At 50.9% G+C, this 23,427-nt stretch overlaps 1 protein-coding gene across 2 annotated transcripts in view; it reads right to left on the bottom strand.

Annotated features, from left to right (window-relative positions):
- WDR27 (WD repeat domain 27) overlaps positions 1-23,427 on the bottom strand; it is a 215,645-nt gene that overhangs the window by 45,379 nt on the left and 146,839 nt on the right. Inside the window, exon 26 of one of the 2 annotated variants that reach the window (XM_082730417.1) lies at positions 22,400-23,066. The exons of the other annotated variant lie outside the window; for it this stretch is intronic. Coding sequence (XP_082586543.1) covers positions 23,055-23,066 — 12 coding nt within the window. The 3' untranslated portion in view covers positions 22,400-23,054. Of the gene's footprint in view, positions 1-22,399; positions 23,067-23,427 lie in introns of those variants that run through there. 2 annotated transcript variants of the gene reach the window in all.

Raw genomic sequence — 23,427 nt, 5'->3', positions numbered from 1 at the left:
AAGTTTCTACTTGGAGATGTAAGTCACAAACATTAAACAAAGAAAGAAAGTAAAGTGCACACCATGACTATGGAAGCATTTTGCGAATGCACGTTGTCTCTGCTTGGGCAGAGAAGGTAAGGGAAAGGGCGTCCCTTTCAAATGTGCTGGTTTCTAACGACTTTGAACGCTGACTCTCTGCAGACAGTGACGACCCAGGGTAATTCTTCTGGCATCAGATGAAGAATTCATAGTGGAGTGTTTACGTGTTTAATACTTGTAAAATATCCAGCTATAAATACCATTTCCCATAATAATCATACAATTTAGGAAAGCAAGTAGGGTTTAAAAGTCCTTTGGGGCTTTAAATAAACATGTATGCTTTAATAAGGAACATCAAAGCTCAGAGTGTCTTCATACAACAAATTATCCTTTTGTTTCTCACATTAAATGTCTAATGATGTTTTCCTGATAAATAAATATTGATTCCAAAGACGAAATGTGCTTTTGGTAAGACTTCAAAAATGTTAGAAAATGTTAGAGGTCAAACACGCAGATGTACACGTGTGTCCGCAGCAACACTATTCACAGAAGCCCCAAACTGAAAAAAAACGAATGTCCATCAACAGAGGAACGTGGCTACCCAGGTGATGTGATGTCATCAAGCCACAAAGAGGAACGACCCAGGCCACCGTGTGGATGGACCTTGAAGACATAACGCTAAGCCAAAGAAGCCAGGCACGAAAATGACATGGTGTGACCTCACTGATATAGAACGACCAGAGGGCAGACTGGTGATTGTCAGGGTTGGGGCAGCAGAAAGGGGACTCCTCCTTCTAGTTGGTGAAAGTGTTTTGGAACTAGACAGACGTGGTAGGTGCATGACACTGTGAATGCACTAAATGCATTTTATTCACTTTAAAATGGCTAATTTTTTATTTTGTGAACTTCACCTCAGTAAAAAAAAAGGAAAAAGGAAAAAACGAGAGGACCTGAATTGGAAAGGTCATCAGATTGTTCCAAAGGCAGAAATCTTGTAGCAGGCTGGAGAGTTTGTCGGATGGAGAGCTAGGACACAGGTCCGCGACTGAGCTCGGTCTCTGTAACAGGAGACCGAGAACATTATCCCTTGAATCCTTGCGCACAGTTGTCTGAAAGGACATCAATGCTCATAGACACACGCACTTTTAACCCTTATAAACATGCAAATGAGCTATACACATGCAACCGTGCGTACATCCAAACATGGCGCTAGGGGGTCATGATGAGAGAAGAGTATATACGCAGATTAGAATAGTCTCCTCCCACTCGTGCACTGGGTAATACTTGCAGTCAGGGAAGTAGGTATCTTTGGGGTGGTAACTTGTAGACAACACTAAAATGACTTCTCCAGCTAAAGCCTTTCTAGGAATACAAAATACCTTTGCTATATTTTGGATGGCCAATGGATCTCTATTAATGATTGTTTGAGAACAATATTGATTCATAGTTGTGTCATCTTCCAATATTTTGAGAATTGTTCCATTATCATGGTCTTCAGATGGAATAAATACAAAATCTTAGGACTAAAAAACATTTGGTTTTGGTTTCTAATCATTTACATATGTAATAATAATCATTTTCAGCTTAATACTAATGGGCTCAATAAATTTTTCTTCTTATGAGAACAGGACACTGAGACCAGGTTGGGGCCAGGATCTGCTCTGGGGTCCTGGGAGAGTACACCTGTGGAGCTGGTGAAATGGATTCTATAAAACCAGTGATTGTTCAGAGAACCAGCCTCTGACCCCAAGAAGGATGAGGCTGAAAAGTAAGAAAACCCTGTCATTTCCCCCAGGGCGTGAGCCTGTATTTAGTGTTTAATAAATACACTGGAAAGAATAAGGAAAATATGTTTTAGTTTTAAAGCTTCTAGAAGGCCAATGCAAATAGTTAAGCAATAAATGAAAGTCTTTTGATGGTGATGAAAATGATGACGATTATGACGATGATAACTATAATGGTGGTGATGGTGGTGATGACGGTGGTGGTGATGATGGTGGTGATGGTGGTGATGACAGTGATGATCATGTGATGACAATGGTGATGGTGATGGTGGTAGTGATGGTGATGATGATGGTGATGATGGTGATGATGGTGATGATGGTGATGGTGATGATGATGGTGGTGGTGATGGTGATGGTGGTGATGGTGATGATGGTGATGGTGATGATGGTGATGATGGTGATGGTGATGATGATGGTGGTGGTGATGGTGATGATGGTGATGGTGGTGATGATGGTGATGATGGTGATGGTGGTGATGGTGGTGATGACGGTGATGACTATTGTGATGGTGATGATGGTGATGGTGATGATGATGGTGGTGGTGATGGTGATGATGGTGATGGTGGTGATGATGGTGATGATGGTGATGGTGGTGATGGTGGTGATGACGGTGATGACTATTGTGATGGTGATGATGGTGATGGTGATAATGGTCTAAAAATACAGTGAAAAATGTCTGAGAATATAACCTTTCAAAACATGCCTCAGCTGAAATAAATCAAAGAATTCAAGGCTGAGAGAATAAGGCCATTGGAGAGTCTAGGGCAAATCCCTTCACTTCTCAAAGTCCAGAGTCTTCATTTTCCATAAAGGGGAAAATAACTTCACACTGCTGTAAAAAACATAAAGGAGACAGTATGCACGCATTAACAAACATTTCTAATCCACCATTCTAAATGCATTACGAGTAGTAACTCATTCAGATCTTAACAGTAAGTGGTCAGGAGCTATTACTATCTTTATTTTACAGACAAGGAAATTGATGAAGAGAAATGATCTGACTTATCCAAGGTCACACAGCAAGTAAGAATGAAGCTGGGATTTGAATCCAGGAAGTTAGACTCCAGACTCTACTATCATCCATCATGCTCGAGGTATAGGAGAAAACATATATATGTATATATCTATATATATAGAGAGAGATACATATATATAGTTATAGTTATAGATACATATAAAATATGTGTGCATGTATATATATATATATATTTCAGGTATATGTATATGTGTATATGCATGTATATGTATATATATATATATATATATATATTTCACTTTAAAATTAAGTTGTCCATAAATGATGGTTTTTATTATAATTTATCCCAAATATACTTGGAACAAGAGAACAAGGATGCCAAATTTGTGTGGTCTTCTTAATTTCTGTCATTGGCAAGGACACAGACATGCACACACAGAGCCATATAGACTAAAAGCTAAAATATTAACAACAGATTTGATTAGCCTCTCTTGTTCACATGGTTACTAGAGTTTGTTTTTCTGAATGCACACAAATACTGTATTTACTGGCATTTGTTTAAAGCTACCCATGAATATCTTGAATTCTTGTCTCTATGTCTGGTTTTATTTTATAAATGGCAGATGTAGCTTTGACCATATAGTTAAATCATAAAACTCAAGATACTTGAGGCCAAAGCAAAGTGCAATTTGTTTCAAGAGACACAGAAGGTGGTGTCACCATCTCAAAGGGCAGCCTGCCGAGCGGAGGAAGAAGCAGCAGCAGTGACCGCCGCCTAGCCTCACATTGTCACCATCTCAAAGGGCAGCCTGCCGAGCGGAGGAAGAAGCAGCAGCAGTGACCGCCACAAGCCTCACATCCCCTTCATCCCTGGCTCAGTGTACCTGGTGGCATGCCGAGCTCTCAGGAGAGGTGGTAGAGGGAAACTGATGGCGATTTCTGGGCAGCACCCAGAAGAGCTGCTGGAATAGCCCTCAAGGTAACTGGGCTCTTCCATCAGCTGCCTCAGTAGAACCTCCAGAAATAAGATAATGAAAGATGAGTGAAAATCGAAAATGAGGGTGTTTAAACTCTTTTCTAAACAGCGTGGGTATAGACTGAGATGGGAAGCTACTCTGCTGTCTCTGGGCATGGTAGAGCAGCAGTACACAAACCTGAGGTCGGCTGGCATTTGAGAGTGGGCTGCCAATGAGACACCAATCGTGAAGCTGCATCCTGAATCAGCTGAAAGGACCTGTCTCCATGCTCAGCCAGAGCAAGGCCTGGACTACTGACCCCCGACATTCATCCTAATGCTCCCTGGAAGGCTCTCTCGGGAGGGAAAATGTAGCCAGCATCTTGTCATGACCCTGGGGAAATACCTGCGCACCTAGACCCAACTCACGGTTTATAGCACACGCTTTTAAATGCAAATTTATTTTATGATACTAAAAGAATTATAAACAAATAAAACCATTGGCTTTAATCAAGGAATTTGAGAAGTATACAATTCCTTTGAGGATAAGACAAGCATATTTGTCTCACAGAGACACATGAATTGTATGCACCCAAAATTCTTAAGTGACACAATAGAATTACTCTAAATTTACTACTAGAATAACAGAATTCTATTGAATGTTCTCTAAATCTCCAAATATGTTTTTTTTTAATGTGTTGCATAAATCATGATAAAAGAGAAACCAGCATGTGCTCCCAATCTTACTTGAATATTTCTTCGATTGGACCATGTAACGTTGGTTTGGACGATGCACATCATGTGGAATCAATCTCATAACTTACTTGGAATCTTCCTCCAAAATAGGATATACCAATCATTTAATAGTTTAGTACGAAGCAATGTAAGTGGAATACTGCCGAACCCATATTTACTTAGAAGAAGGCAACCTGGAGACTCATCAAGGAGGAAGAACGGCTGTGGGTTCACCGTTGGCTCCTGGCCTCTGAGGCACAATAGTGCGTGCACATTTCATGCTGCCGCCTGCTCAGCGAGAAGACCGGCCAGCCAGAGGCTCTTCTGGAGCCTCTGCTTGTGTGTTCTCTACCACGCCTTCCTCCAAGTCTGTCAACAGCAGGTTCTGGGCAGTTGCTTTTGGAAACACTTGAGTCTGCTTCTGGCCATTCAGATTTCATGCCCCTATCTGTTCTCATCTGTGTGGGGACTTTTCTGATTATTTGTTGCCATGTTGCCCCCAGGAGATCTCATGAACTCCTTTTGTTTCCTTTGCCTTTGGAGACCTATCTTGAAAGAAGTTGCTGTGGCTGATATGGAAGAGGTTACTGCCTATGTTCTCCTCTAGGATTCTGATTGATTCCTGCCTCATGTTGAGGTCTTTTATCCATCGTGAGTTTATCTTGGTGTACGGTGTAAGAGAATGGTCGAGTTTCACCCTTCTACAGATAGCTGTCCAATTTTCCCAGCACCATTTATTGAAGAGACTGCCTTTTTTTCCACTGTATATTTTTTCCAGCTTTGTCAAAGATAATTTGACCTTAGAGTTGAGGGTCGATACTGGGCTCTCTACTCTGTTCCACTGGTCTATGTGTCTGTTTTTATGCCAGTCCCATGCTGTCTTGGTGATCACAGCTTTGTAGTAAAGCTTGAAATCAGGCAACGTGATGCCCCCAGTTTTGTTTTTCTTTTTCAACATTTCCTTAGCAATTTGGGGTCTCTTCTGATTCCATTGAAATTTTAGGATTGTTTGCTCCAGCTCTTTGAAAAATACTGGTGGAATTTTTTTAATTAAATTTTTTTTCTTTTCAGCGTAACAGTATTCATTGTTTTCACACCACACCCAGTGCTCCATGCAGTCCGTGCCCTCTCCAATACCAACCACCTGGTCCCCCCAGCCTCCCACCCCCCGCCCCTTCAAAACCCTCAGGTTGTTTTTCAGAGTCCACAGTCTCTCATGGTTCACTTCCCCTTCCAATTTCCCCCAACTCCCTTCTCCTCTCTAACTCCCCATGTCCTCCATGCTATTTGTTATGCTCCACAAATAAGTGAAACCATATGATAATTGACTCTCTCTGCTTGACTTATTTCACTCAGCATCATCTCTTCCAGTCCCGTCCATGTTGCTACAAAAGTTGGGTATTCGTCCTTTCTGATGGAGGTGCTGGGAAAACTGGACAGCTATATGTAGAAGAATGAAACTCGACCATTCTCTTACACCGTACACAAAGATAAACTCAAAATGGATAAAATACCTCAACGTGAGACAGGAATACTGGTGGAATTTTGATTGGAATGGTATTAAAAGTATAGATTGCTCTAGGCAGTATAGACATTTTAACGTTTATTCTTCTGATTCAAGAGCATGGAATGGTCTTCCATCTTTTTGTGTCTTCTTCGATTTCTTTCATGAGTGTTCTGTAGTTCCTTGAGTACAGATCCTTTACCTCTTTGGTTAGGTTTATCCCCAGGTATCTTATGGTTCTTCGGGCTATAGTAAATGGAATCGATTCTCAGCCTCCCTCAAAAAAAACTGAAAAATCCAGAATACACCAGCTCTCTCTACACCTTCAAGAACTGGAGAATCAACAACAAATTAATCCAACTCCACACACAAGAAGGGAAATAATCAAGATTAGAGCAGAGATCAATGAGATAGAAACTAGATACTGTAGAACACATCAATGAAACTAGAAACTGGTTTTTTGAAAGAATAAATAAGATCAATAAACCATTAGCCAAACTAATACAAAAGAAAAGAGAGAAGACCCAAATTAAGAAAATTATGAAGGAAAAGAAAGAGATCACAATGCCAAGGAAATAGAAACAACCATCAGAAATTATTATCAACAGTTACATGCCAATAAGTTAAGCAACCTAGATGAAATGGATGCATTCCTAGAAAACTATAAACTTCCAAAATTGAACCAGGAAGAAATTAATAACCTGAATAGACCAATATCTAGTAACGAGACTGAAGCAGTGATCAAAAACCTCCCAAAAAACAAGAGCCCAGGACCTGATGGATTCCCTGGGGAATTCTACCAAACTTTCAAAGAAGAAATAACACCTATTCTCCTGAAGCTGTTTCAAAAAAATTGAAGCAGAAGGAAAACTTCCAAACTCTTTCTATGAAGCCAGCATTACCCTGACCCCCAAACCAGGCAAAGACCCCACCATAAAGGAGAATTTCAGACCAATATCACTGATGAATATGGATGCTAAGATTCTCAACAAGATCCTAGCCAACAGGATCCAACAGCACATTAAAAAGATTATCCACCATGACCAGGTGGGATTCATCCCTGGGCTACAAGGATGGTTGAACATTCACAAATCAATCAATGTGATACAACAAATCAATAAGAGAAGAGAGAAGAACCACATGGTCCTCTCAATGGATGCAGAAAAAGCATTTGACAAAATCTAGCATCCGTTCCTGATTAAAACATTTCAGAGTATAGGGATAGAGGGAATATTCCTGAACTTCATAAAACCTACCTATGAAAATCCCACAGCAAATATCATCCTCAATGGGAAAAAAGCTCGTAGCCTTCCCGTTGAGGTCAGGAACACGACAAGGATGCCCACTCTCACCACTCTTGTTCAACATAGTATTAGAAGTCCTAGCAACAGCAATCAGACAACAAAGAGAAATAAAAGGTACCCAAATTGGCAATGAAGAAGTCAAACTCTCTCTCTTCACAGATGACATGATTCTTTATATGGAAAACCCGAAATACTCCAGCCCCAAACTACTAGAACTCATACAGTAATTCAGCAAGGTGGCAGGATACAAAGTCAATGTACAGAAATCAGTTGCTTTCTTATACACTAACAATGAAAATACAGAAAGGGAAATTAGAGAATCGATCTCAAGATCTCCTGAAGAAGTCACGCCTATCACCATCCACTGATGTCTTGGTCATGTAAGGTCCAGCCTCTGGGGTCATTAAGGCTTCATAAGGAAAGGGTCAACAAGACACCCTTGTCACCTCATGAACACGGAAAAACCCCTGTAGAAATAAAGGCTGGGGATTCTTGTCTTAACCAAGAATCCTGACGAAGGAGGGATGCCAAAAAGTAGTCTCTCAGGGATAATTGTAAGGAATCTGCCTTTCTTTGGAAATAGCCACAGCTTCAAGCCAGCTTCCAATGCCAGGAGCAGGTGGCATTTCCAGCTGCTCACCAAGCACGTGTGGCAAGTCCTGGTTATGGAACAGAAGTCGTGCCTGAACTTGGGCTGATCCGGCAACAGAGGATACGAAGGCCAGCCCTTCAGCAAGAGGCAGTGTCATGGCATGATCCTTTCTGACTGAAAACTGGAGTTTTAAGCCCACAGTCTCACAAACCTACACCGGACTGCTCACATCTCCTAACACAGCATACGGCAATGACAGAAACTCACCTGTATTTCTCTTATATCCTGATATTTCAGTTCTGGAGAACCGTGGCTCCACACAGAGGTGCTCTCAACATTAGCTTATTTATTAAAGAAAGGTTTAAACTTAACCAGTGTTGAACTGGTGTGGTGTGGGGATGTGGAGAGGAGTTGAAGGCGTGAAAGTTGGTGCCCGGATTTATCCCATGATCTGTGCATGTGGGATGTGGGCTGCACCAGGCTAGCCAGCATGACCTCCAGGAGCTGTGTAAGCGGAACTGGGCATCACACAGCAGTCTGGGACTAAGACGGGAGACAGAGATGAGGGTTGGCAGAGAGCACGTGAAAACCCTCCACCTGCTGGGTCTGTCTTCCACAGACAGGTGCAGAACACATCCTGGGCCAGGTGAGGGCTACTGCCGGCAGGCCAGCAGACGGGACACACTTTGCCTCACGCTCAGAGAGATGAAACCGACTCTCCAAGAGGAGTCATCAAAAACACGGTTAACAAGGGTGTGACATCCGCGAGGAAAGTAGAACAGGTGGCTCTGCCCTGTGAAGCAGGAGGTCCAGGGAGCTTCCCGCAGCAGATGACACGGAGTCCAGCAGAAGTCACCCAAGGGCAGCAGCCGTGTGTGTGCTCGAGTGTCTGTGTGGATTGGGGCGTGGAGGTGGCATCGTCCGAGGCGGAGCTCGGCACACGGGAAACGCGGAGAAGGCCCGCTGCGAAGTCAGGAGGCCCAGGGAGGGGACGAGGCAGAAGGAGCGGCGCGGGAAGACGCTGTTGGCACTTCCTCGCCCCTGTAAGGGGAGTGGGAGGACACGGCGGTGTCTGTCGTGACGGTGGCGTCCCGAGAGCTGTGTCCAGCAGCCCCAGCTACTACTTCCCGCTTTTTGAGACAGAAATCGCAGACACCGCACGTGCACATCAACCGCATGTTGGCGGCGTCTTAGCATCCACCGCAGCCGCCTCCCAACCAATGGCCGTTTGCCAGCTCGTCTCCCCTCTGAGAGCTTAAGAGAGTTCTGTGTCCCTCGCAGGGAAGCTGTTTTCCAGCCTGTGTTGGCGGGGGCAGGGGCTGCGCGGCACAGGGCGGCCACTTCCCTCCCGCAACGCAGTGGCTGGGTCCGGTCATGGCAGGCCGGCTCTGCAGGACTTGCTGCGGCCGAGCGGGAGCGGGGCTGGGCTTCCCCCTCTCCGCCAGGCCGCTTCCCAGAGCACCCGTCCCCGAGCCCAGACATCACCGGGTTTCAGACTGTTTGCCTCCGTCGGGTCACACCGGAGCACTGCGCAGCTGTCTCGGAACTGGGATCCCGACGAGCAGGAAAGGCATTTGAGCCCCAAGCACGCGAGGGAACCAGGTGAGTGGATGTGGCTGGCGAGAAGGCACCCAAGGCAGGTTCCCCGGGAGTTAAGGGTGTCCAGGCGCTGGCACCTGCCCTCACCGGCCACTGCAAGACTTCTAGTCCCAGCAGAGCATCTCCACGGCCCCCTGTGAGGCTGGACGTTTCCTCCCTGCGGGGTTGCACAGCCACTGGCTCTGGGGGTGAGCAGTGACTCGCTTCCTGTGGCAGGCGCTGCACAGGAGAGGCTGGCAGTGGGGTGCTTGGTGGCCTCCCGGTGCTGACTGAACACCAAATTCCACTCTCGCGTGGGTAATTGTCCAGTGTCAAAGGTGTACTTGCTGCTTGTGGCCACCCCAAGACAGAGTTTCCGAAGAACCGTCTTCTCTGCGGACCTGCGGGTCGCTCACAAGAGCCCGCGGAGAACCGGTGTGCGAGAGGCACACCTTTCCCCTCACAGCAAGAGAGGCTGAGCCAGACCCCCAGAAAGCACACCACCCGTCCTCCCGGAGTTTGGGCCCCAGAGGTTGTGGTCCACGTGCAGGGTGGAAACAGCCTGTCCACAGCTGCCCCACAGGAGGAGGCAGCCCCCTGAGCCCCTGAACCCCGAGGCGAGCTCCCAGGCCAGGCCCTGGACGACCGTCACGGGCCAGCCTTCCTCCCAGGCCCACTCACCCGTGAGGCTCCGGCAAGCTGCAGCCTTCAGGCGACAGCTCGGGCACATTTCAAGCACAAGCTGTTCTGCTCGAAAGTGGACTCTGGGAAAGTTTAAGAAATGCGTAGCACTTAGATATTCCCTCAACTTCCCAAAGCTGCTAATTGGGAATCCAGCGTGTGGTCTCCAGCAGTGTCACGAGTCTGCAGGCCTCTCGTTCGCCCCACGGCTTTCTAAAAGACAGGGGACGCTTCCCTCCCAGACCCAGACACATTTACCTCTGCCCCACACGGCTCGTTCTGCCTCTTCAGATTCTCCACACCTGACACAAGTCCCTTGTACACGAACGTTTTCACCAGGTTTCAGAAACGTGCCCATCGCAGTCCTGTTTGAGGGATGGCGTGAGCTATTAAACCGTTGGCCGGAAAATGCCGTATTACATAACATTGTTCCCCATGGGTCACCAGAACTGGGCCCTAACATAGACAATGCGTTGATGAAATAAAGGCATGAAAACGATCCTAACATTTAAAAGTTCCACCCACGAGTCCATCCTGCCAACTGCAGAATGACCTTGCTCAGCAGCAGTCTCCCCGGTGCAGACTGTGGAGCACCAGGACGCTGGGAGCAAGGGTGGGATCCAGGGCCACGGCCGGGGGTAAAACTCACTCCCTTCGGCAACAAGAAATCGCCCCAACAAAAGGCGCTGCTGCTCTCTCTTCTCCGCTGGCTTCCTCACGGACACAGGCGGATTTTTAAGACTTGCCTCCCGCAAAATGTGCACTTTCTTCCGTGCTTAATTTGTGCTGAAGTCAGAAACGCAGGCGCCTCCTGTGTCCTTTCTGGCCACACCCATTAAGTCTCTGCATCCTGAAGATATTTGCTTCCCCTAAATATCCCACTAATTCTCTGTTTGCACCACTGTGATTCTGATCCTAATAACGTCCAGCCCAGAGGGAAAGGATTATCCGTGAGGCTCAAGAAGGTTAAATATTAAGATTTCTCAGCTGGTGTGTGTGTGCGTGTGCATGCGTCTGTGTGTGCTCACATGTGTGTACACGTGTGCACATGCACCATGGGCAAGCACACATGCGTCTGTGTGCATCAGTGCGTGTGTGTGGGTGTGCATGTGTGGCTCGGTGTGTGTGCACACGGGTGCATACACATGCATGCATGTGGGGCTGTGTGTGTGTGCATGCGCATCCGCATGTGTTCACACGTGTGTGTGCACACGTACTTGTGCATGTGTAAGTGCGTGTGTGCATGTATGACCACACACATGCACACACTTTCCTTGCAGAAGTTAGCTGTTGTCACAGCAAACACGGGAGACTGCTGTGTCAGTGGACTGGCGACCCTGGGCATCACTGGGCATCCCTGTGCTGTGCACTGGGGCGCTCTGTTCGGAGTGCGTGGCTCCCAGGGCTTCTGCGTGGTTGTCACCACTGGCCACCCCGGTCCAGGAACAGCCTCAGGAACACACCTGCATCCAACCATACTGATGCCGAAAGGAATACTTCCTAACTCATTTTGCACTCACAGTTCTAATTCCTTATTTCTTATAAAGAGGCCCTCGGAGGCTCGTATGTTTTCGGTTCCCCCCATAGTGCTCCTGCACGACCAGCACTGTGGCCGTGGCCACTATCTGTTCCTCCCACCTTGTGGCCTCCCCAGCCTCCACACAGCAGAGTCATCTTTCTGTGTCACCGCCTCTTCACACCAGAAGACCCTCGGTGGCACACTCAGCAGCTGCCCGGTTTACAAAACTAAGGGGGACTGGGGTCTGGGAGGTGCTCTTCAGATCGGAGGTCCCTGATCCAAACGCATCTCAGCCTTTCTGAGAATAAGCTCAGAGTCTGCTCAGGGAAGCCCCTCCCGACTCGTGTGTCCCCACGCACGCCGCTCGCGGCACGCCTCCCCCGCCCCACTCGGAAAGAGCAGGCGGGCGAGATGATCAGGCCAGAGAACCAGGGGGGTGTGGGGGGGTCCTAACAGTGTTTAAGGAGGACAACCAAAAGGTCAATCTTGGGTTTATAACTGGCCTTGTTCATACCATGCCCACGGTATCTCCTTTCCTGGGGCCTGGCCTGGGCCGTGGCCATGGCACCGTGTATGTTCATTCCCAGCCCCGGTCACACCCAGCGCTGTCCCCATCCAGGGAGTGAACGTTGCGGCCCCCACTCACACACCACAGTCACACACTCCCTGCTAAGTCACAAGGAAACAGAGACACATGTGTCACTCTACCATCACCATCACGACTGCTGGCTTCCTGAGCATGCCCAGTATTTAAAATAACTTAATTTTACATAAAAATCTCTTTAATAAACTGCAGTGTTATTAGAATGTTTAAGAAATAAGATGCGGTGGATATGAGAAACAGTAATTTCGGCTCCCGGAGAGGAAGCATTAAACCCAGGAGCACAGGACAGCGTAGGACCATAATTAAGTCCTTTAATTATAAGACAAAGAGCGAAAGCGCTGCCTGTGACACAGAAGAAGACTTGGCCATTTCTTCTACCTCTGCTCTTCCACTAAAAGGTAAAGCTTCCCCTAAGCTTCTGGGGAAACCAGAGACGAAAAATCACAATCACAGAATAGCCACAAGGACGTGTAGGGTGCTGCATGGTGAATGTTCTGATCATTAAACTTGGGTTGTTCTACCAACAGAAGCTGTAGGTTACGGGACGAAATGGGTCCTTCTGTCTCCGCCGGACCCACAGCCCACCCGAGCCCACCCGGGGGCAGCCAGCTCCTTCTGCCTCTTCCCCACAGCCCTGGTGACTCCACGCTTCTCCAAAGACAAAAAGCAAGTCCCAGCCGTAAATAAATCCATAAATAAATCACATTCTTATCAATATCTGTGGCTTTCTACCAAAAATACAAGTATAACTTTCTTCTCCGTGTTCTGCCATGAAAGGGATCAGCTCCGGCGAGAACGGGAGGGCTAGACATGGGGGCGGTCTGTATGCAGAAAGGACGCCCGCAGCCGGGGCCCTGACGCAGGTCCCCTGTGGACACCGCCAGCACCGCGCTCCCCGACGCACCTGCGGGGCAAGGAGGCTTCTCGGTCCAGGACGCAGCGGAGCGTCTGCGCCGCGGGCAGGAGGAGCCAGAAGTGGGAAGCTGTCCCTGCCTCCGCGTCCGCCACCTCGTCCGAGAAGCTGTCGTGCCGCAATGAAGACTTCACGAAAACTGAAACACGCTTCAACGTAGCGTGTTGAACAGATTTATGTTCCCCGAGTCCCTGGAAGGAAAGAGCAACCGGGATCTGCTTCGTGCCGAGAAGACCAGAGACGTGGGGCGCACGAGCCGCGGGGGCCGGCGAGAGCGGCCCGGGGCGCGGTCAGAGCCGCCGGGTCAGGAGGAGAAACGGGCGACGTGCAGAGAAATGACGAGACCGCCCTGTCTGTGCGGGGGACAGTACACGCGGCGCACACACGCCCGGAGGCCGCCTGGAAGCAGGCACACCGCGGTGGCCGGAGCGCACCGCAGCCCCGATGGCGGCCTCTACGCGCCCTTCTCCAGGGGAAGCCCCAGGCTCGTGCAGAAACGACCGCCTCCAGGACCAGGACCGACCGGGTCGGAAACGGACCGATGAGCCCGGAGCTTCCTGTAACGCGGCAAAGTGCGGTTGGCGGGCGGCCAGGGGACCGCAACCACCAGAGCCCCAGCGGCCCGGCTGGACCAGCCAGAGCAGCAGAATCAGCCGCACCGGCCTGTAGCCCGGACAGAAACCGCAGTGAGTCCACACTGACGTAGAGCCAGGACCGAAGAAGCAAGTAAATGGGGGACAGTAGACAAAACCGCGCACGATCATTCCTGATAACTCAGGTGCTCGCTCCGCTGGCCAGGGGGCTCACTTGCCTACACCCGAGCGCGGCCCTGCGTGGTGCCCCCTTCCCGAGGACAGTGTGGGGTCTTACCGTGGAGACCCTGACGCCTTCCGGACCTTCCGGGGAGTCTCAGGGGGCAGAGTGCCACCATCCGGTGAGCTATGGGGCCTCGCAGGCCGGTGTGGTCCCCGGGACGCCCCTCCCCCGGCACTCGCCTCTCCCTGTTGTGTCAGGGATTCAACAGTGAATCGGACGAGTCCTTCCAGCTTTGGGGACATAGGAGAAGTCACGCACGAGCTCAAGAAATCTCGTGGTGGACAGGACCGGTTCTTAGGCTCCCAAAGACATACAAGGTGCTTAAAACGCACGTGTGCTACGGTGTAGGTCTTCCCTCAGTCCAGCGGGGCGGTTTCGTGTATCAGCTTCTGCCTTAAGAATCAGTTCTGGAACTGTGCTCTGGTGTAAATAAACTTGAACAAGAGAGCCCTGGACTGGTGTTTGGGCCTGTTTCCAAAGCAAGGACCCAGGACAGATGCTCTGGGTGGAGAGGGAACACCGGTCCTACACTCCTGTAGCGCCAGGCCGCGCTCAGCTGACCGACAGCCCAGGATTCCGAGGATGGTGGAGGGACTTCCACTTCCCACGCGCGTGCTCCTGAGGCTGTGAGATGAGAGGCGGGTGGGCCGACGGCCTGCTCGGGGCTGCCCCGCAGGCCCTCCCACGCCAGGACCCCTGGAGGACCAGCGTGATTCCCGAGCAGGGACGAGGGTCCCTCTGGCACACATGCCTTGCAGGGCCTCCCTTTGGAGACGGCATTCTCTCCCAGACGCTGCCCACAGCCCCAGACAGTCCCAGGACACAGCCCTCTGGAGGGAGACCTCACGCTTCGGGAAGCAGCGGACAGAGAGGAGGGAGGAACCATCTGCTGAGACACTGGAACCCGACCAGAGGGTTTGGGTCTCACCCCATGATACATGCAAAGTGACTTCAAGGGTTAGAATGAGGATATGATAAAAGCCGAGACTGAAGACACGTAATCTAGAAGCTGATTGCAAGAGAGAAGATGAAACTGTCCAAATACCCCAGTGCCCCATCCAACAAAACCGCAGATGTGTTTCCAATTATTTTAAGAGAGAATACCTAACGAGCTAAATACTAGAACCTTGGACTGCTCAGACACGTTTGACTTGATGGGACTGTCCCACAGAGGCCCAGAGTGGCTCCGACACAACCAGGCCGAGGGGGGCCTGGGCCCCGAGCGCGGTGTGGGGGATCCGTGGGGCGCTCTCCCTCCCACTTCCCACCCTCACAAGTAGAAGGAGAAAACACACAGTCTGGGAAGGCGTCCGTCCTGATCCGAGTGTTCTGTTAACATAACACATTGACTTAGGGCTCTAAGCAAGTCTCCTGGTATCTCATTAAAACACAGAAATGCACACCTCAGGTCTTTGTCCTAAGAGACTTGTTCAGGGTCTCGGGGTCTCCCGCAGAGCACGGCTCCGCAGGCCATGCTTCAGCCTCGGGTCCGGTGGGGACACGGGTAGCCGCCCCAGCGGGCCGTCCGGGGAACTGTTCTAAAGAGATACTAGAGACTGAAGACTTCCGCGCATTAGGGATTGCGTGGATTCAAGCATTTTGAGGAATGCTGTAGAATGTTCTCTGCAAACGATCTGTCCCGCTGCGTCTCTGTCCCGCCTTCCTTTGCCGGCGTCGCATTCGAGGAGGAGTGTTACGGCGCACGGGCTCTCTGGAGATAAAGCCCCACTCGTTTAAGGGGTCGAGATGCCACAGCCGAGTCCAGCTGGCTCTGGCCCTTCTTCTGGAGCGGGGCTGGAGAGCAGGAGGCAGGAGGGTCGGGGGAGGGCTGACAGCTCCCACCTGAGTCCGGACAGCGGCTCCCCGAAGCTGCCAACCCCCCTTCGTCCAGGTCGGGTCCGTCACTAAAACACTCGTCTGTGGGGGAGGGTTGGTTTTGGTTCATATTCATTGTGGTTTTTCTTTATTGCTATTTTTGGGGTGGAATCTGCTCCTGAGTGCAGGGATGATGGCGGTGTGTGGTGTTGGCTAAGTGGTGTTGTCTTCCGCTCCTCTTCATGTTAAGAAATATGTTGGCTTTAAAGCACTAAACTTTCACTGACTTGATTCTTTTGCTACTTTTCCTCTGAGACGACAACTTCCCTGTTCTAAATGCCCGTTTTCCGTTCCAGTCAGCTGTGCCCCAGCAAACGGGCAGGTCACCCCCAAGGGGCCGCACAAAACAGCCTCCCACCCCAGCCCCCCCCAACCGAGCCGCACAACACGGGCTCTGCTGCGGCAGGAAGACCTTGCCGGGGGGAGGCTCCGTCCCTCGTCCAAGCCTGGGCCCTGCCCTGCCCTCAGCTGCTTGTTATTAGGGCCTTTGCAGTAGCAGCGAGAGACCGGCCGCAGCCAAGTCTCCGACTGGGACAGAGAGCCAAGACGCCGCCTGCCACGTCCAGGACGAGGTGAGAAGAACAGGAGGGTGTGTTCCTGCCGTGCTCACATTCCGGGGCTCGGCGGACCGCTGCGAGAGGCCCACACTGTTCAAACCCACAAGGGGTGTGTGTTTAACGTCGGTGCATCATAGGGATGATAATGGCTTTTCCAGGTCGGTCCGAGGGAGCGGGTTCCTAGCAAGCTGAAGCAACGTCGCAGAACGGAGAGCCCCAGGGTGGGAGCTGGAGCTCGGGGCGGCCTGCAGGAGCCCGTCTCGGGCCCGGGGGGGGCGGTCAAGCCCGGGCCACTTCATCCATCGGGTCTCCAATATGCAGAGCAGAGAAAGTGAAAGCCTGCACTTTTGCACCCGCGGCAAGTCAGGAAGGCCGCTCGGTGGTTCCAGAGGAATGTTTCTGGCTTGTGGTCCCTGGGAACCGGGGTGACTCCTCCAAATGGCAAACGCTTCAAATACTCGCTGGAAACAAACAAGGACACACAGAGCTCCTTCTCGGAAGCGGCTGGTCGCGGCCACTGCGGCCCCTCGCCTTCCGTCCCCACCCCAGGAGCCGCGGGCCGCCTTCGCCACGCGGGCCAACCGCGCTCGATTTAACCCTTCCGCGGGCCGGCCACCGAGGTCATCCTCTCTCTGCTGTGGGAGGCAACACGGTGGTGACGGATAGTGCGCGCTACTCGTTGATTTTACCATGTTTTCCAGAAAGTAGTTTCCATTTCTGCCCTCAGGACAAACTACGTTTCCTGGAATCTCTCTTGCTGAAAACAAAGTGCTAAATGCAATTTGAAAATCATCTTTTTAACTGCGCTGCTGAGCTGGGCAGGAAGGAGGGAACCCTCAGTGGCCCAAACCTGAAGTGCACGTGGGGACCCACGCACTACGTCAGCTACTGGGCAGCTGACGGGCTCGAAGGAGACCCTGGGCTCTTGCGAGTGCTGCCCAGGCCTGTCTGCAGAGAAGGAGCCTAGGAAGCTAAGGAGGGAGTCGAGGGGCTGCCAGCGCCTCCCCGAGAGAAGCAGGCCCTGCCCGGGCATCCAAACAGCCTTGCAGGAGGGGAACCCCCGCCTCCTCCCCAGAGGACTCGCAACCACAAGCCAGGTCTTCCCCACACCGAGCCTACGTTCAGACCAGTTCCAGCCAGGAAACCCTTCCGAGCAATGCTGGGTCCTGGGCCAGGCTTCATCTTGACTGTGCAGTTGGCCTATCAGCGCGGAGAGGAGAGTGTTAAGACCCGGCTCCAGCGAGTCATTATCCACCCCCACTTTTAATCTGGTCGGTTTGGCCTCGTGGGCTGGAGGGTCTCTCATCGGGCACCAGCACGTCCGTGGTGGTGCCGACTCCCTAGCGAAGAGAAGGGCACTTCACCGTTGCAAGCTCGCCCTTTGCCTCCAGCAGGGTCCACCACGCCGAAGGTCATCTGCTTCGACACCAATGGCTTCCTCTCCACATATGCACCGTCTGTTTTTGCCGACACTCCGTGCTCAACCCACCTGTGTCTTCTTGTTTGAAGCTTTTGATCCACCCTGACGATCTCTGTCTTTGATTTGGAATGTTTAGACCATCAACTTTTAATGTAATTACTGATAAAATGTAATATGGTCTAGCATTTCTGTTTTCCTCCTCAGCTTTGGGGTTTTATTTGTTTGTTTTGAAGATTTATTTATTTGACAGAGAGACACAGCAAGAGAGGGAAGAGAGGCAGGGGGAGTGGGAGAGGGAGAAGCAGACTCCCCACGGAACAGGGATCCCAATGTGGGTCTCGATCCCAGGACCTCAGGATCAGGACCTGAGCCTCAGGCAGCCGCTCAACCGACTAAGCCACCCAGGCACACCCTGGTTGTTGCTGGTTTTTTTTTTAAGATTTTATTTATTTATTTGACAGAGAGCACAATTAGGCAGAAGAGCAGGCAGAGGGAGAGGGAGAATCAGGCTCTCTGCTGAGCAGGGAGCCCAATATGGGACTCTATCCCAACCTGAGCCGAAGGCAGCTGCTTGACTGACTGAGCCACCCAGGCACCCAACACACCTTGCTTTTTGTGTTACACACACACACACACACACACACACACACACATGTTTTTCGTAAATATAACTTTCATAAGATCATCTTCTATATTGTTCATCTTCTTAGTCCATGGAATGCTCACCAAGAGAGACAAGTATCATTTCTCATAACAACTAATGTGGTTTGAGCAATCTCTTCTTGTAAGCTCTACAGTTTCTATTCCATAAAAGTGTATTTCATGTTATTCAGTATGTAAAAATCTAGGGACGTTAAAAGTCCCCTTAATTTTTATGATTTTAATAAGCGTAGGACCCCAAGTTTTGTGTGGCTTGAATGTTTTACAGTTTTCTCTTTAAGACAGTTATACACATAAATCTAGGAACACATGAGAATCTTTATTTAAAATAAAAGAATAACATAAATTAAAATTGTAAAGACAACAGTCGCCACAAGCATCACACAACCAGGAAGAAGCATATGTTGGGGTCATTTAGCGGCACAGCCCACGTCTGTGTGACTCTAACGACGTTTTCTGCAGACAGACTCATCTTTTCTCCACAAGTACACACGTCATGACCCTGAGATGGTCAGCAGAGCTGGGGACTGGAGCAGTTCAAGAAGCCACCCCAGTTCAGGACACAGAAGTGACAGTGCCCCCCACACATCCCACTAAAGCTAACCCCGAGCACTGTCATTCTCGTGGAAAACGCGCTTCTCAGAACACATGATTGAGAACAAGCTGCGTTTACTAAGCGTCTTGCTTCTTCCCTGGCATCACCAAGATTCTGCCACGTCTTAGGGTCTCTTCTTGGCTTTCCATTTCTTAGCAACATCAGGTGCCAGAAAACCTTGGGGCCACATTCACAGTTTGAAGAAAACTCTTTAAATAAAAGTCCTCCCTTCGTGTATTTATTTTGTCCTCCAGGCTCTGGAGGACATTTACTTATTGTCCTCCAGGCTCTAGCCGGTTCCTGGAGATCGAGTGCCATGAATGAAACGGAGAGTCCTTTCCCTACCGAAGTGGACAGGGCTGAGGACAGAGGCAGTCACGAACTGATTATTATTTGAATGCAATAGTCACAGAAACACATTCACCAGTATGCACCAAAGTGAGCTCAATTCAACCCACAAAGCCTTCCTGAAATCTTACAAGAGTCACACACAGGGAAGACATCTAACTGGATCCCGCTGATAGCTGGGAGGAATTATAGGTGTCAGAGAGCACGTGCTCAGGGGAGGCACTTAGGGTTTCAACCTTGCTCGTCAATTTGTAAAATCCAGGCTTCACAACCTGCCTCACCCAAGGTCCTCCTCGGTTTTAGATGAGGTAATAAGTCACAGCGGCTAACAGTGGTGAGTGCCGGCAGTCATTTTAAATGACCGTTTAAACTGCTTATCCCCCTAGTCGTAATCATTTTAGACAATGTTATTATCAGATACGTATCTAAAGATCGACTGACAAGGCAATGCTCAAACTCACATTCTGCTTCCAAGAGAGACTCCTGAATCAAAGCGATTCACAAAGATTAAAACCTTTTCTCTTAATTGTTATTAAACTCATTTCATACTATTTTGACTTTTACTGCTCTATAAATGAGATTTTTTTCTTGGGGCACTGAAAAGATAAAATAAAGAAAAATAAATGAAAATTTTATTAAATTATTTTTTTTTGCCCTTTTATTTTTTTTTTAAATTTCATTTTATTTTTTCATTGTTTCAAGATTAGAAGTTTTTTTAAAAGCACCCATCACACAAGCAAACAGGAGGAGCAGAGGACTACCCTGTGACACTTGATGACGTGTCGTTTACAACAGCTGAACGTAAGACAGCTGAGTGTGGCACATGAAATCGTTTCTAATGGAAATGAGACAAACTCAGGAAAGTCGAGTCTCCACCAACAGGGATGAATGTCTACTTTCTGCTCACCTCGGCCCCCAGAGGACCTCGGACCCGAGAGGAGCTCCGTGGAAATCAACGACTAGAGAAAATGTCCAGGTTCCAGAGCCCAGCAGACGCTGACCATCTTTCTGCCAGACTGTGACAGAATCTTTACCATGTTCTGCCTCCAATTTTCAAACTTAAACCAGAAAAAAAAACCTGCTCCAAGTATCAGACGACAGAAAAATCCCGCTGGGCAGTGCATGAGCCCAGCAGCCCGCGGGCCTCACAGGGGTGGGGTCTCCTGACAGGTGGGGACAGGGTGGTTCCCGGAGGCGGCAGCACGTCCATCCGAGGCCCCTGGGGCCCCTGCTGCTGATGGGAAGAGGCCCCCTTCGAGGCGGGCGCGGCGAGCGGGCACCAGAGGCCATCCCACCGCTCAGGCTGCCCAAGGAGACTTGAAGAGTTTCCAAACCTGTAATTCAGACTCATCTGCCCCAAATCAGAGAATCGTGACGGCTCTTTTGTTTTAGTTCTGGGTGATTTCTTTCCTGTTTCCCTGATGTTTCATGGGAACTTGGAAGAGGACGTAGAGGAAACATCAGAAGAGGCAACTGAAAGTCCTAATTAGTATTTTAAGAACCTTTTCAGGGGTTTAAACATTAAAATAATAATATTAAAATAATTAAAATAATTCCATGATAAATCGTTTAATAAAGTAAAGTAGACTTTTACAAAGCATCCATCCCTAAATGTTCCTTCCTACATTTTTAGGGAGGCTTATGTCTGGGACCCCTGACTCGATCCCATGTGACAGAGTCGCCGAGGCTCCTGTGTCTCACGTGGCCTCCGCCCGCCGCGACTGCACGGGGAGGGGCTCCATCGGAGAGACACGGCGAGGCAGCGTGATGTGGTGGAGACGCTACCCTCGGTCATTGTCCCGCGGGGCCTCTCCAAGGAGGACGAGGAGGCCCAGGCCTACAAGAGCCCCTTCGTGGCGTCCTTTCTCAGGGTGCACGTCCTCCTCATCATCGCTGCCTGCCGACAGCCGGGGCTGCATGGGAGGAGCGGGCCTGATGGGGACCCTGGAACATGGGGGGCATTTCAGCCTCTTCGAGCGGCAGGAGGAGGGGAGGAGGCCGGAGTCCCTGCTCCCGGCAGCGCAGGCAGGTGCTGGCCCGGGGGAGGGGGAGCGTCCCCGCAGAGACGCTGACAGGGCACCCCGGGAGCAGGAGTGCCTCAGCCCTCCATGAACACCAGGGCTTGTTTCCACAGAGGAGAGCGCTGAGCAGAGAGGTCACGGGACAGAGTGACGGGCCGCGAACGCCAGCAGCGAGGTGTCCCGGCTGCTCGTGCTCTTCCCGAGCCTCTGTCCTGCCCCCGCGGCGGACACGCACCGCGCGCACAGGACCCCGGGGCACGGCCCGCACAGGACCCCGGGGCACCACCCGCACAGGACCCTGGGGCACCGCGCGCACAGGACCCCGGGGCACCGCCCGCACAGGACCCCGGGGCACCGCGCGCACAGGACCCCAGGGCACGACCCGCACAGGACCCCGGGGCACGACCCGCACAGGACCCCGGAGCACCGCGCGCACAGACGTCCTGCACATCCCCATCACCGGGACCCGTTGCTTTGGGGTGATAAACAAAACACAGAACTTCTCAGAACAAACATCTGTTGTCCTGTCTCTGCAGGCCCTGGGTAGTAGGGTCTCTTTCTTACCTCTGGGGTCTTCATGATTACCTGAGACCCCGACCTTCTGCCAGCCTGCGGGGCTCCAAGAGCGCTTCCCCAGCCCCTGACGCGGGCCTCGAGTGCTTCCAGAAAGGACATGCTGGAGGCTAGCGTTTACCCACGGCTCTAGGTCCCGCTCCTGCCCACTCAGTCCCTCATCAGACCCTCGGCTCCTGGATGGCGGACGGTCCCCCCACCATGGTAGCCAGAAAGTGGTTCCAGAGCCCGGCACAAGTCCGCGTTGAAGGAAGGGTGGCGATGAAGGGGGCAGGGGAGGGCTGGGGAGGGGGAGACAGGGAGGGGGAGATGTGGAGGGGTGGGGAGGAGAGAAAGGGAGGGGTTGGGGGGATGAGAAGGGACTGAAGGGGAGGGAAGGGTAAGGAGGGAGGAACCACGCGATCACCTGGGAGCAGGCCCCCCGCTGGCAGAGAGCCCGACGCGGGGCTCCACCCCAGGACCCAGGGATCAGGACCTGAGCCGAAGGCAGCGGCTTAACGGACTAAGCCACCAATTTCTGAGCAACTCCACGTGCCACGAAGCACAGGACGGGGGATACCGTACCGTGGCCATTCTGTGGCTTTTGCCAAAGGAGACGCAGCATTTTCTCTGCTTCCCCCACAGCCCCCCCCCCCGGCAGGACGCTCGCCCACCGGCCGCTCGGGTTGGGCTGGGACCCCCAGTCACACCCTCGGAAGCATCAGCAGAAGCCGAAAGCCCTGGAAACGTGAGTCACACGCGCGGAAGAGGCCGGGCTCCTCAGCAGGGGGCCTCTGGGTTGCATCTTAGCGCAGACCCGTCCCTTGAGATGATTCGGTTTGCGAGGCTCCAAACAACTCTTTTGTAAGATCATTTTCTGTTCCAGCATGCACGAAAGTGTCCAAGAAGTTCACGGGTACTTCCTAAATGTCTGTGTTTTCAGGGACTTTAAAGTTTCACGTTATCACAGCCTCATTTGCCCCCATTAGACACTCACGACTGGAGAAGAAGCAGCGTGTCCGACCCTCCAGTGAGCCCCTGGGCCTAACACACTGCCTGAAAAACAGAGTAAATACTGTTGAAAAAGTCAATGAGCGCGTGAATAAACATCACCAGGAACTCTAAATTATTTCACCTATTTGACGGAAAAGAAGAGTCTGTGAATATGTACCACCTCCGACAGGAGTAACAGAGCAAGGAAGAGCCCAGGGTGCCCCGCACTGTGGAGGTCGCCCCCCAGAGCCCCGCCCGCGGCCGGACCCAGATGCTGTGCGTGCAGGCTGAGCAAGACAGAGGCAGAGCTGTGGGTGGTGGGGGAGGTCAGGGCCACTTGGCCAAGGTCCTGCGGACGCAGGGTGACTGGGACTCTCGGCGCAGAAGTCAGAGAACCTCCAGAGTGGGAAGACGGGACAGGGTC

The sequence above is a fragment of the Mustela nivalis genome (genome assembly GCF_964662115.1).
Source record: "Mustela nivalis genome assembly, chromosome: 5".
NCBI classification, from domain to species: domain Eukaryota; kingdom Metazoa; phylum Chordata; class Mammalia; order Carnivora; family Mustelidae; genus Mustela; species Mustela nivalis.
This window is presented reverse-complemented; position numbering and strand designations above follow the sequence as displayed.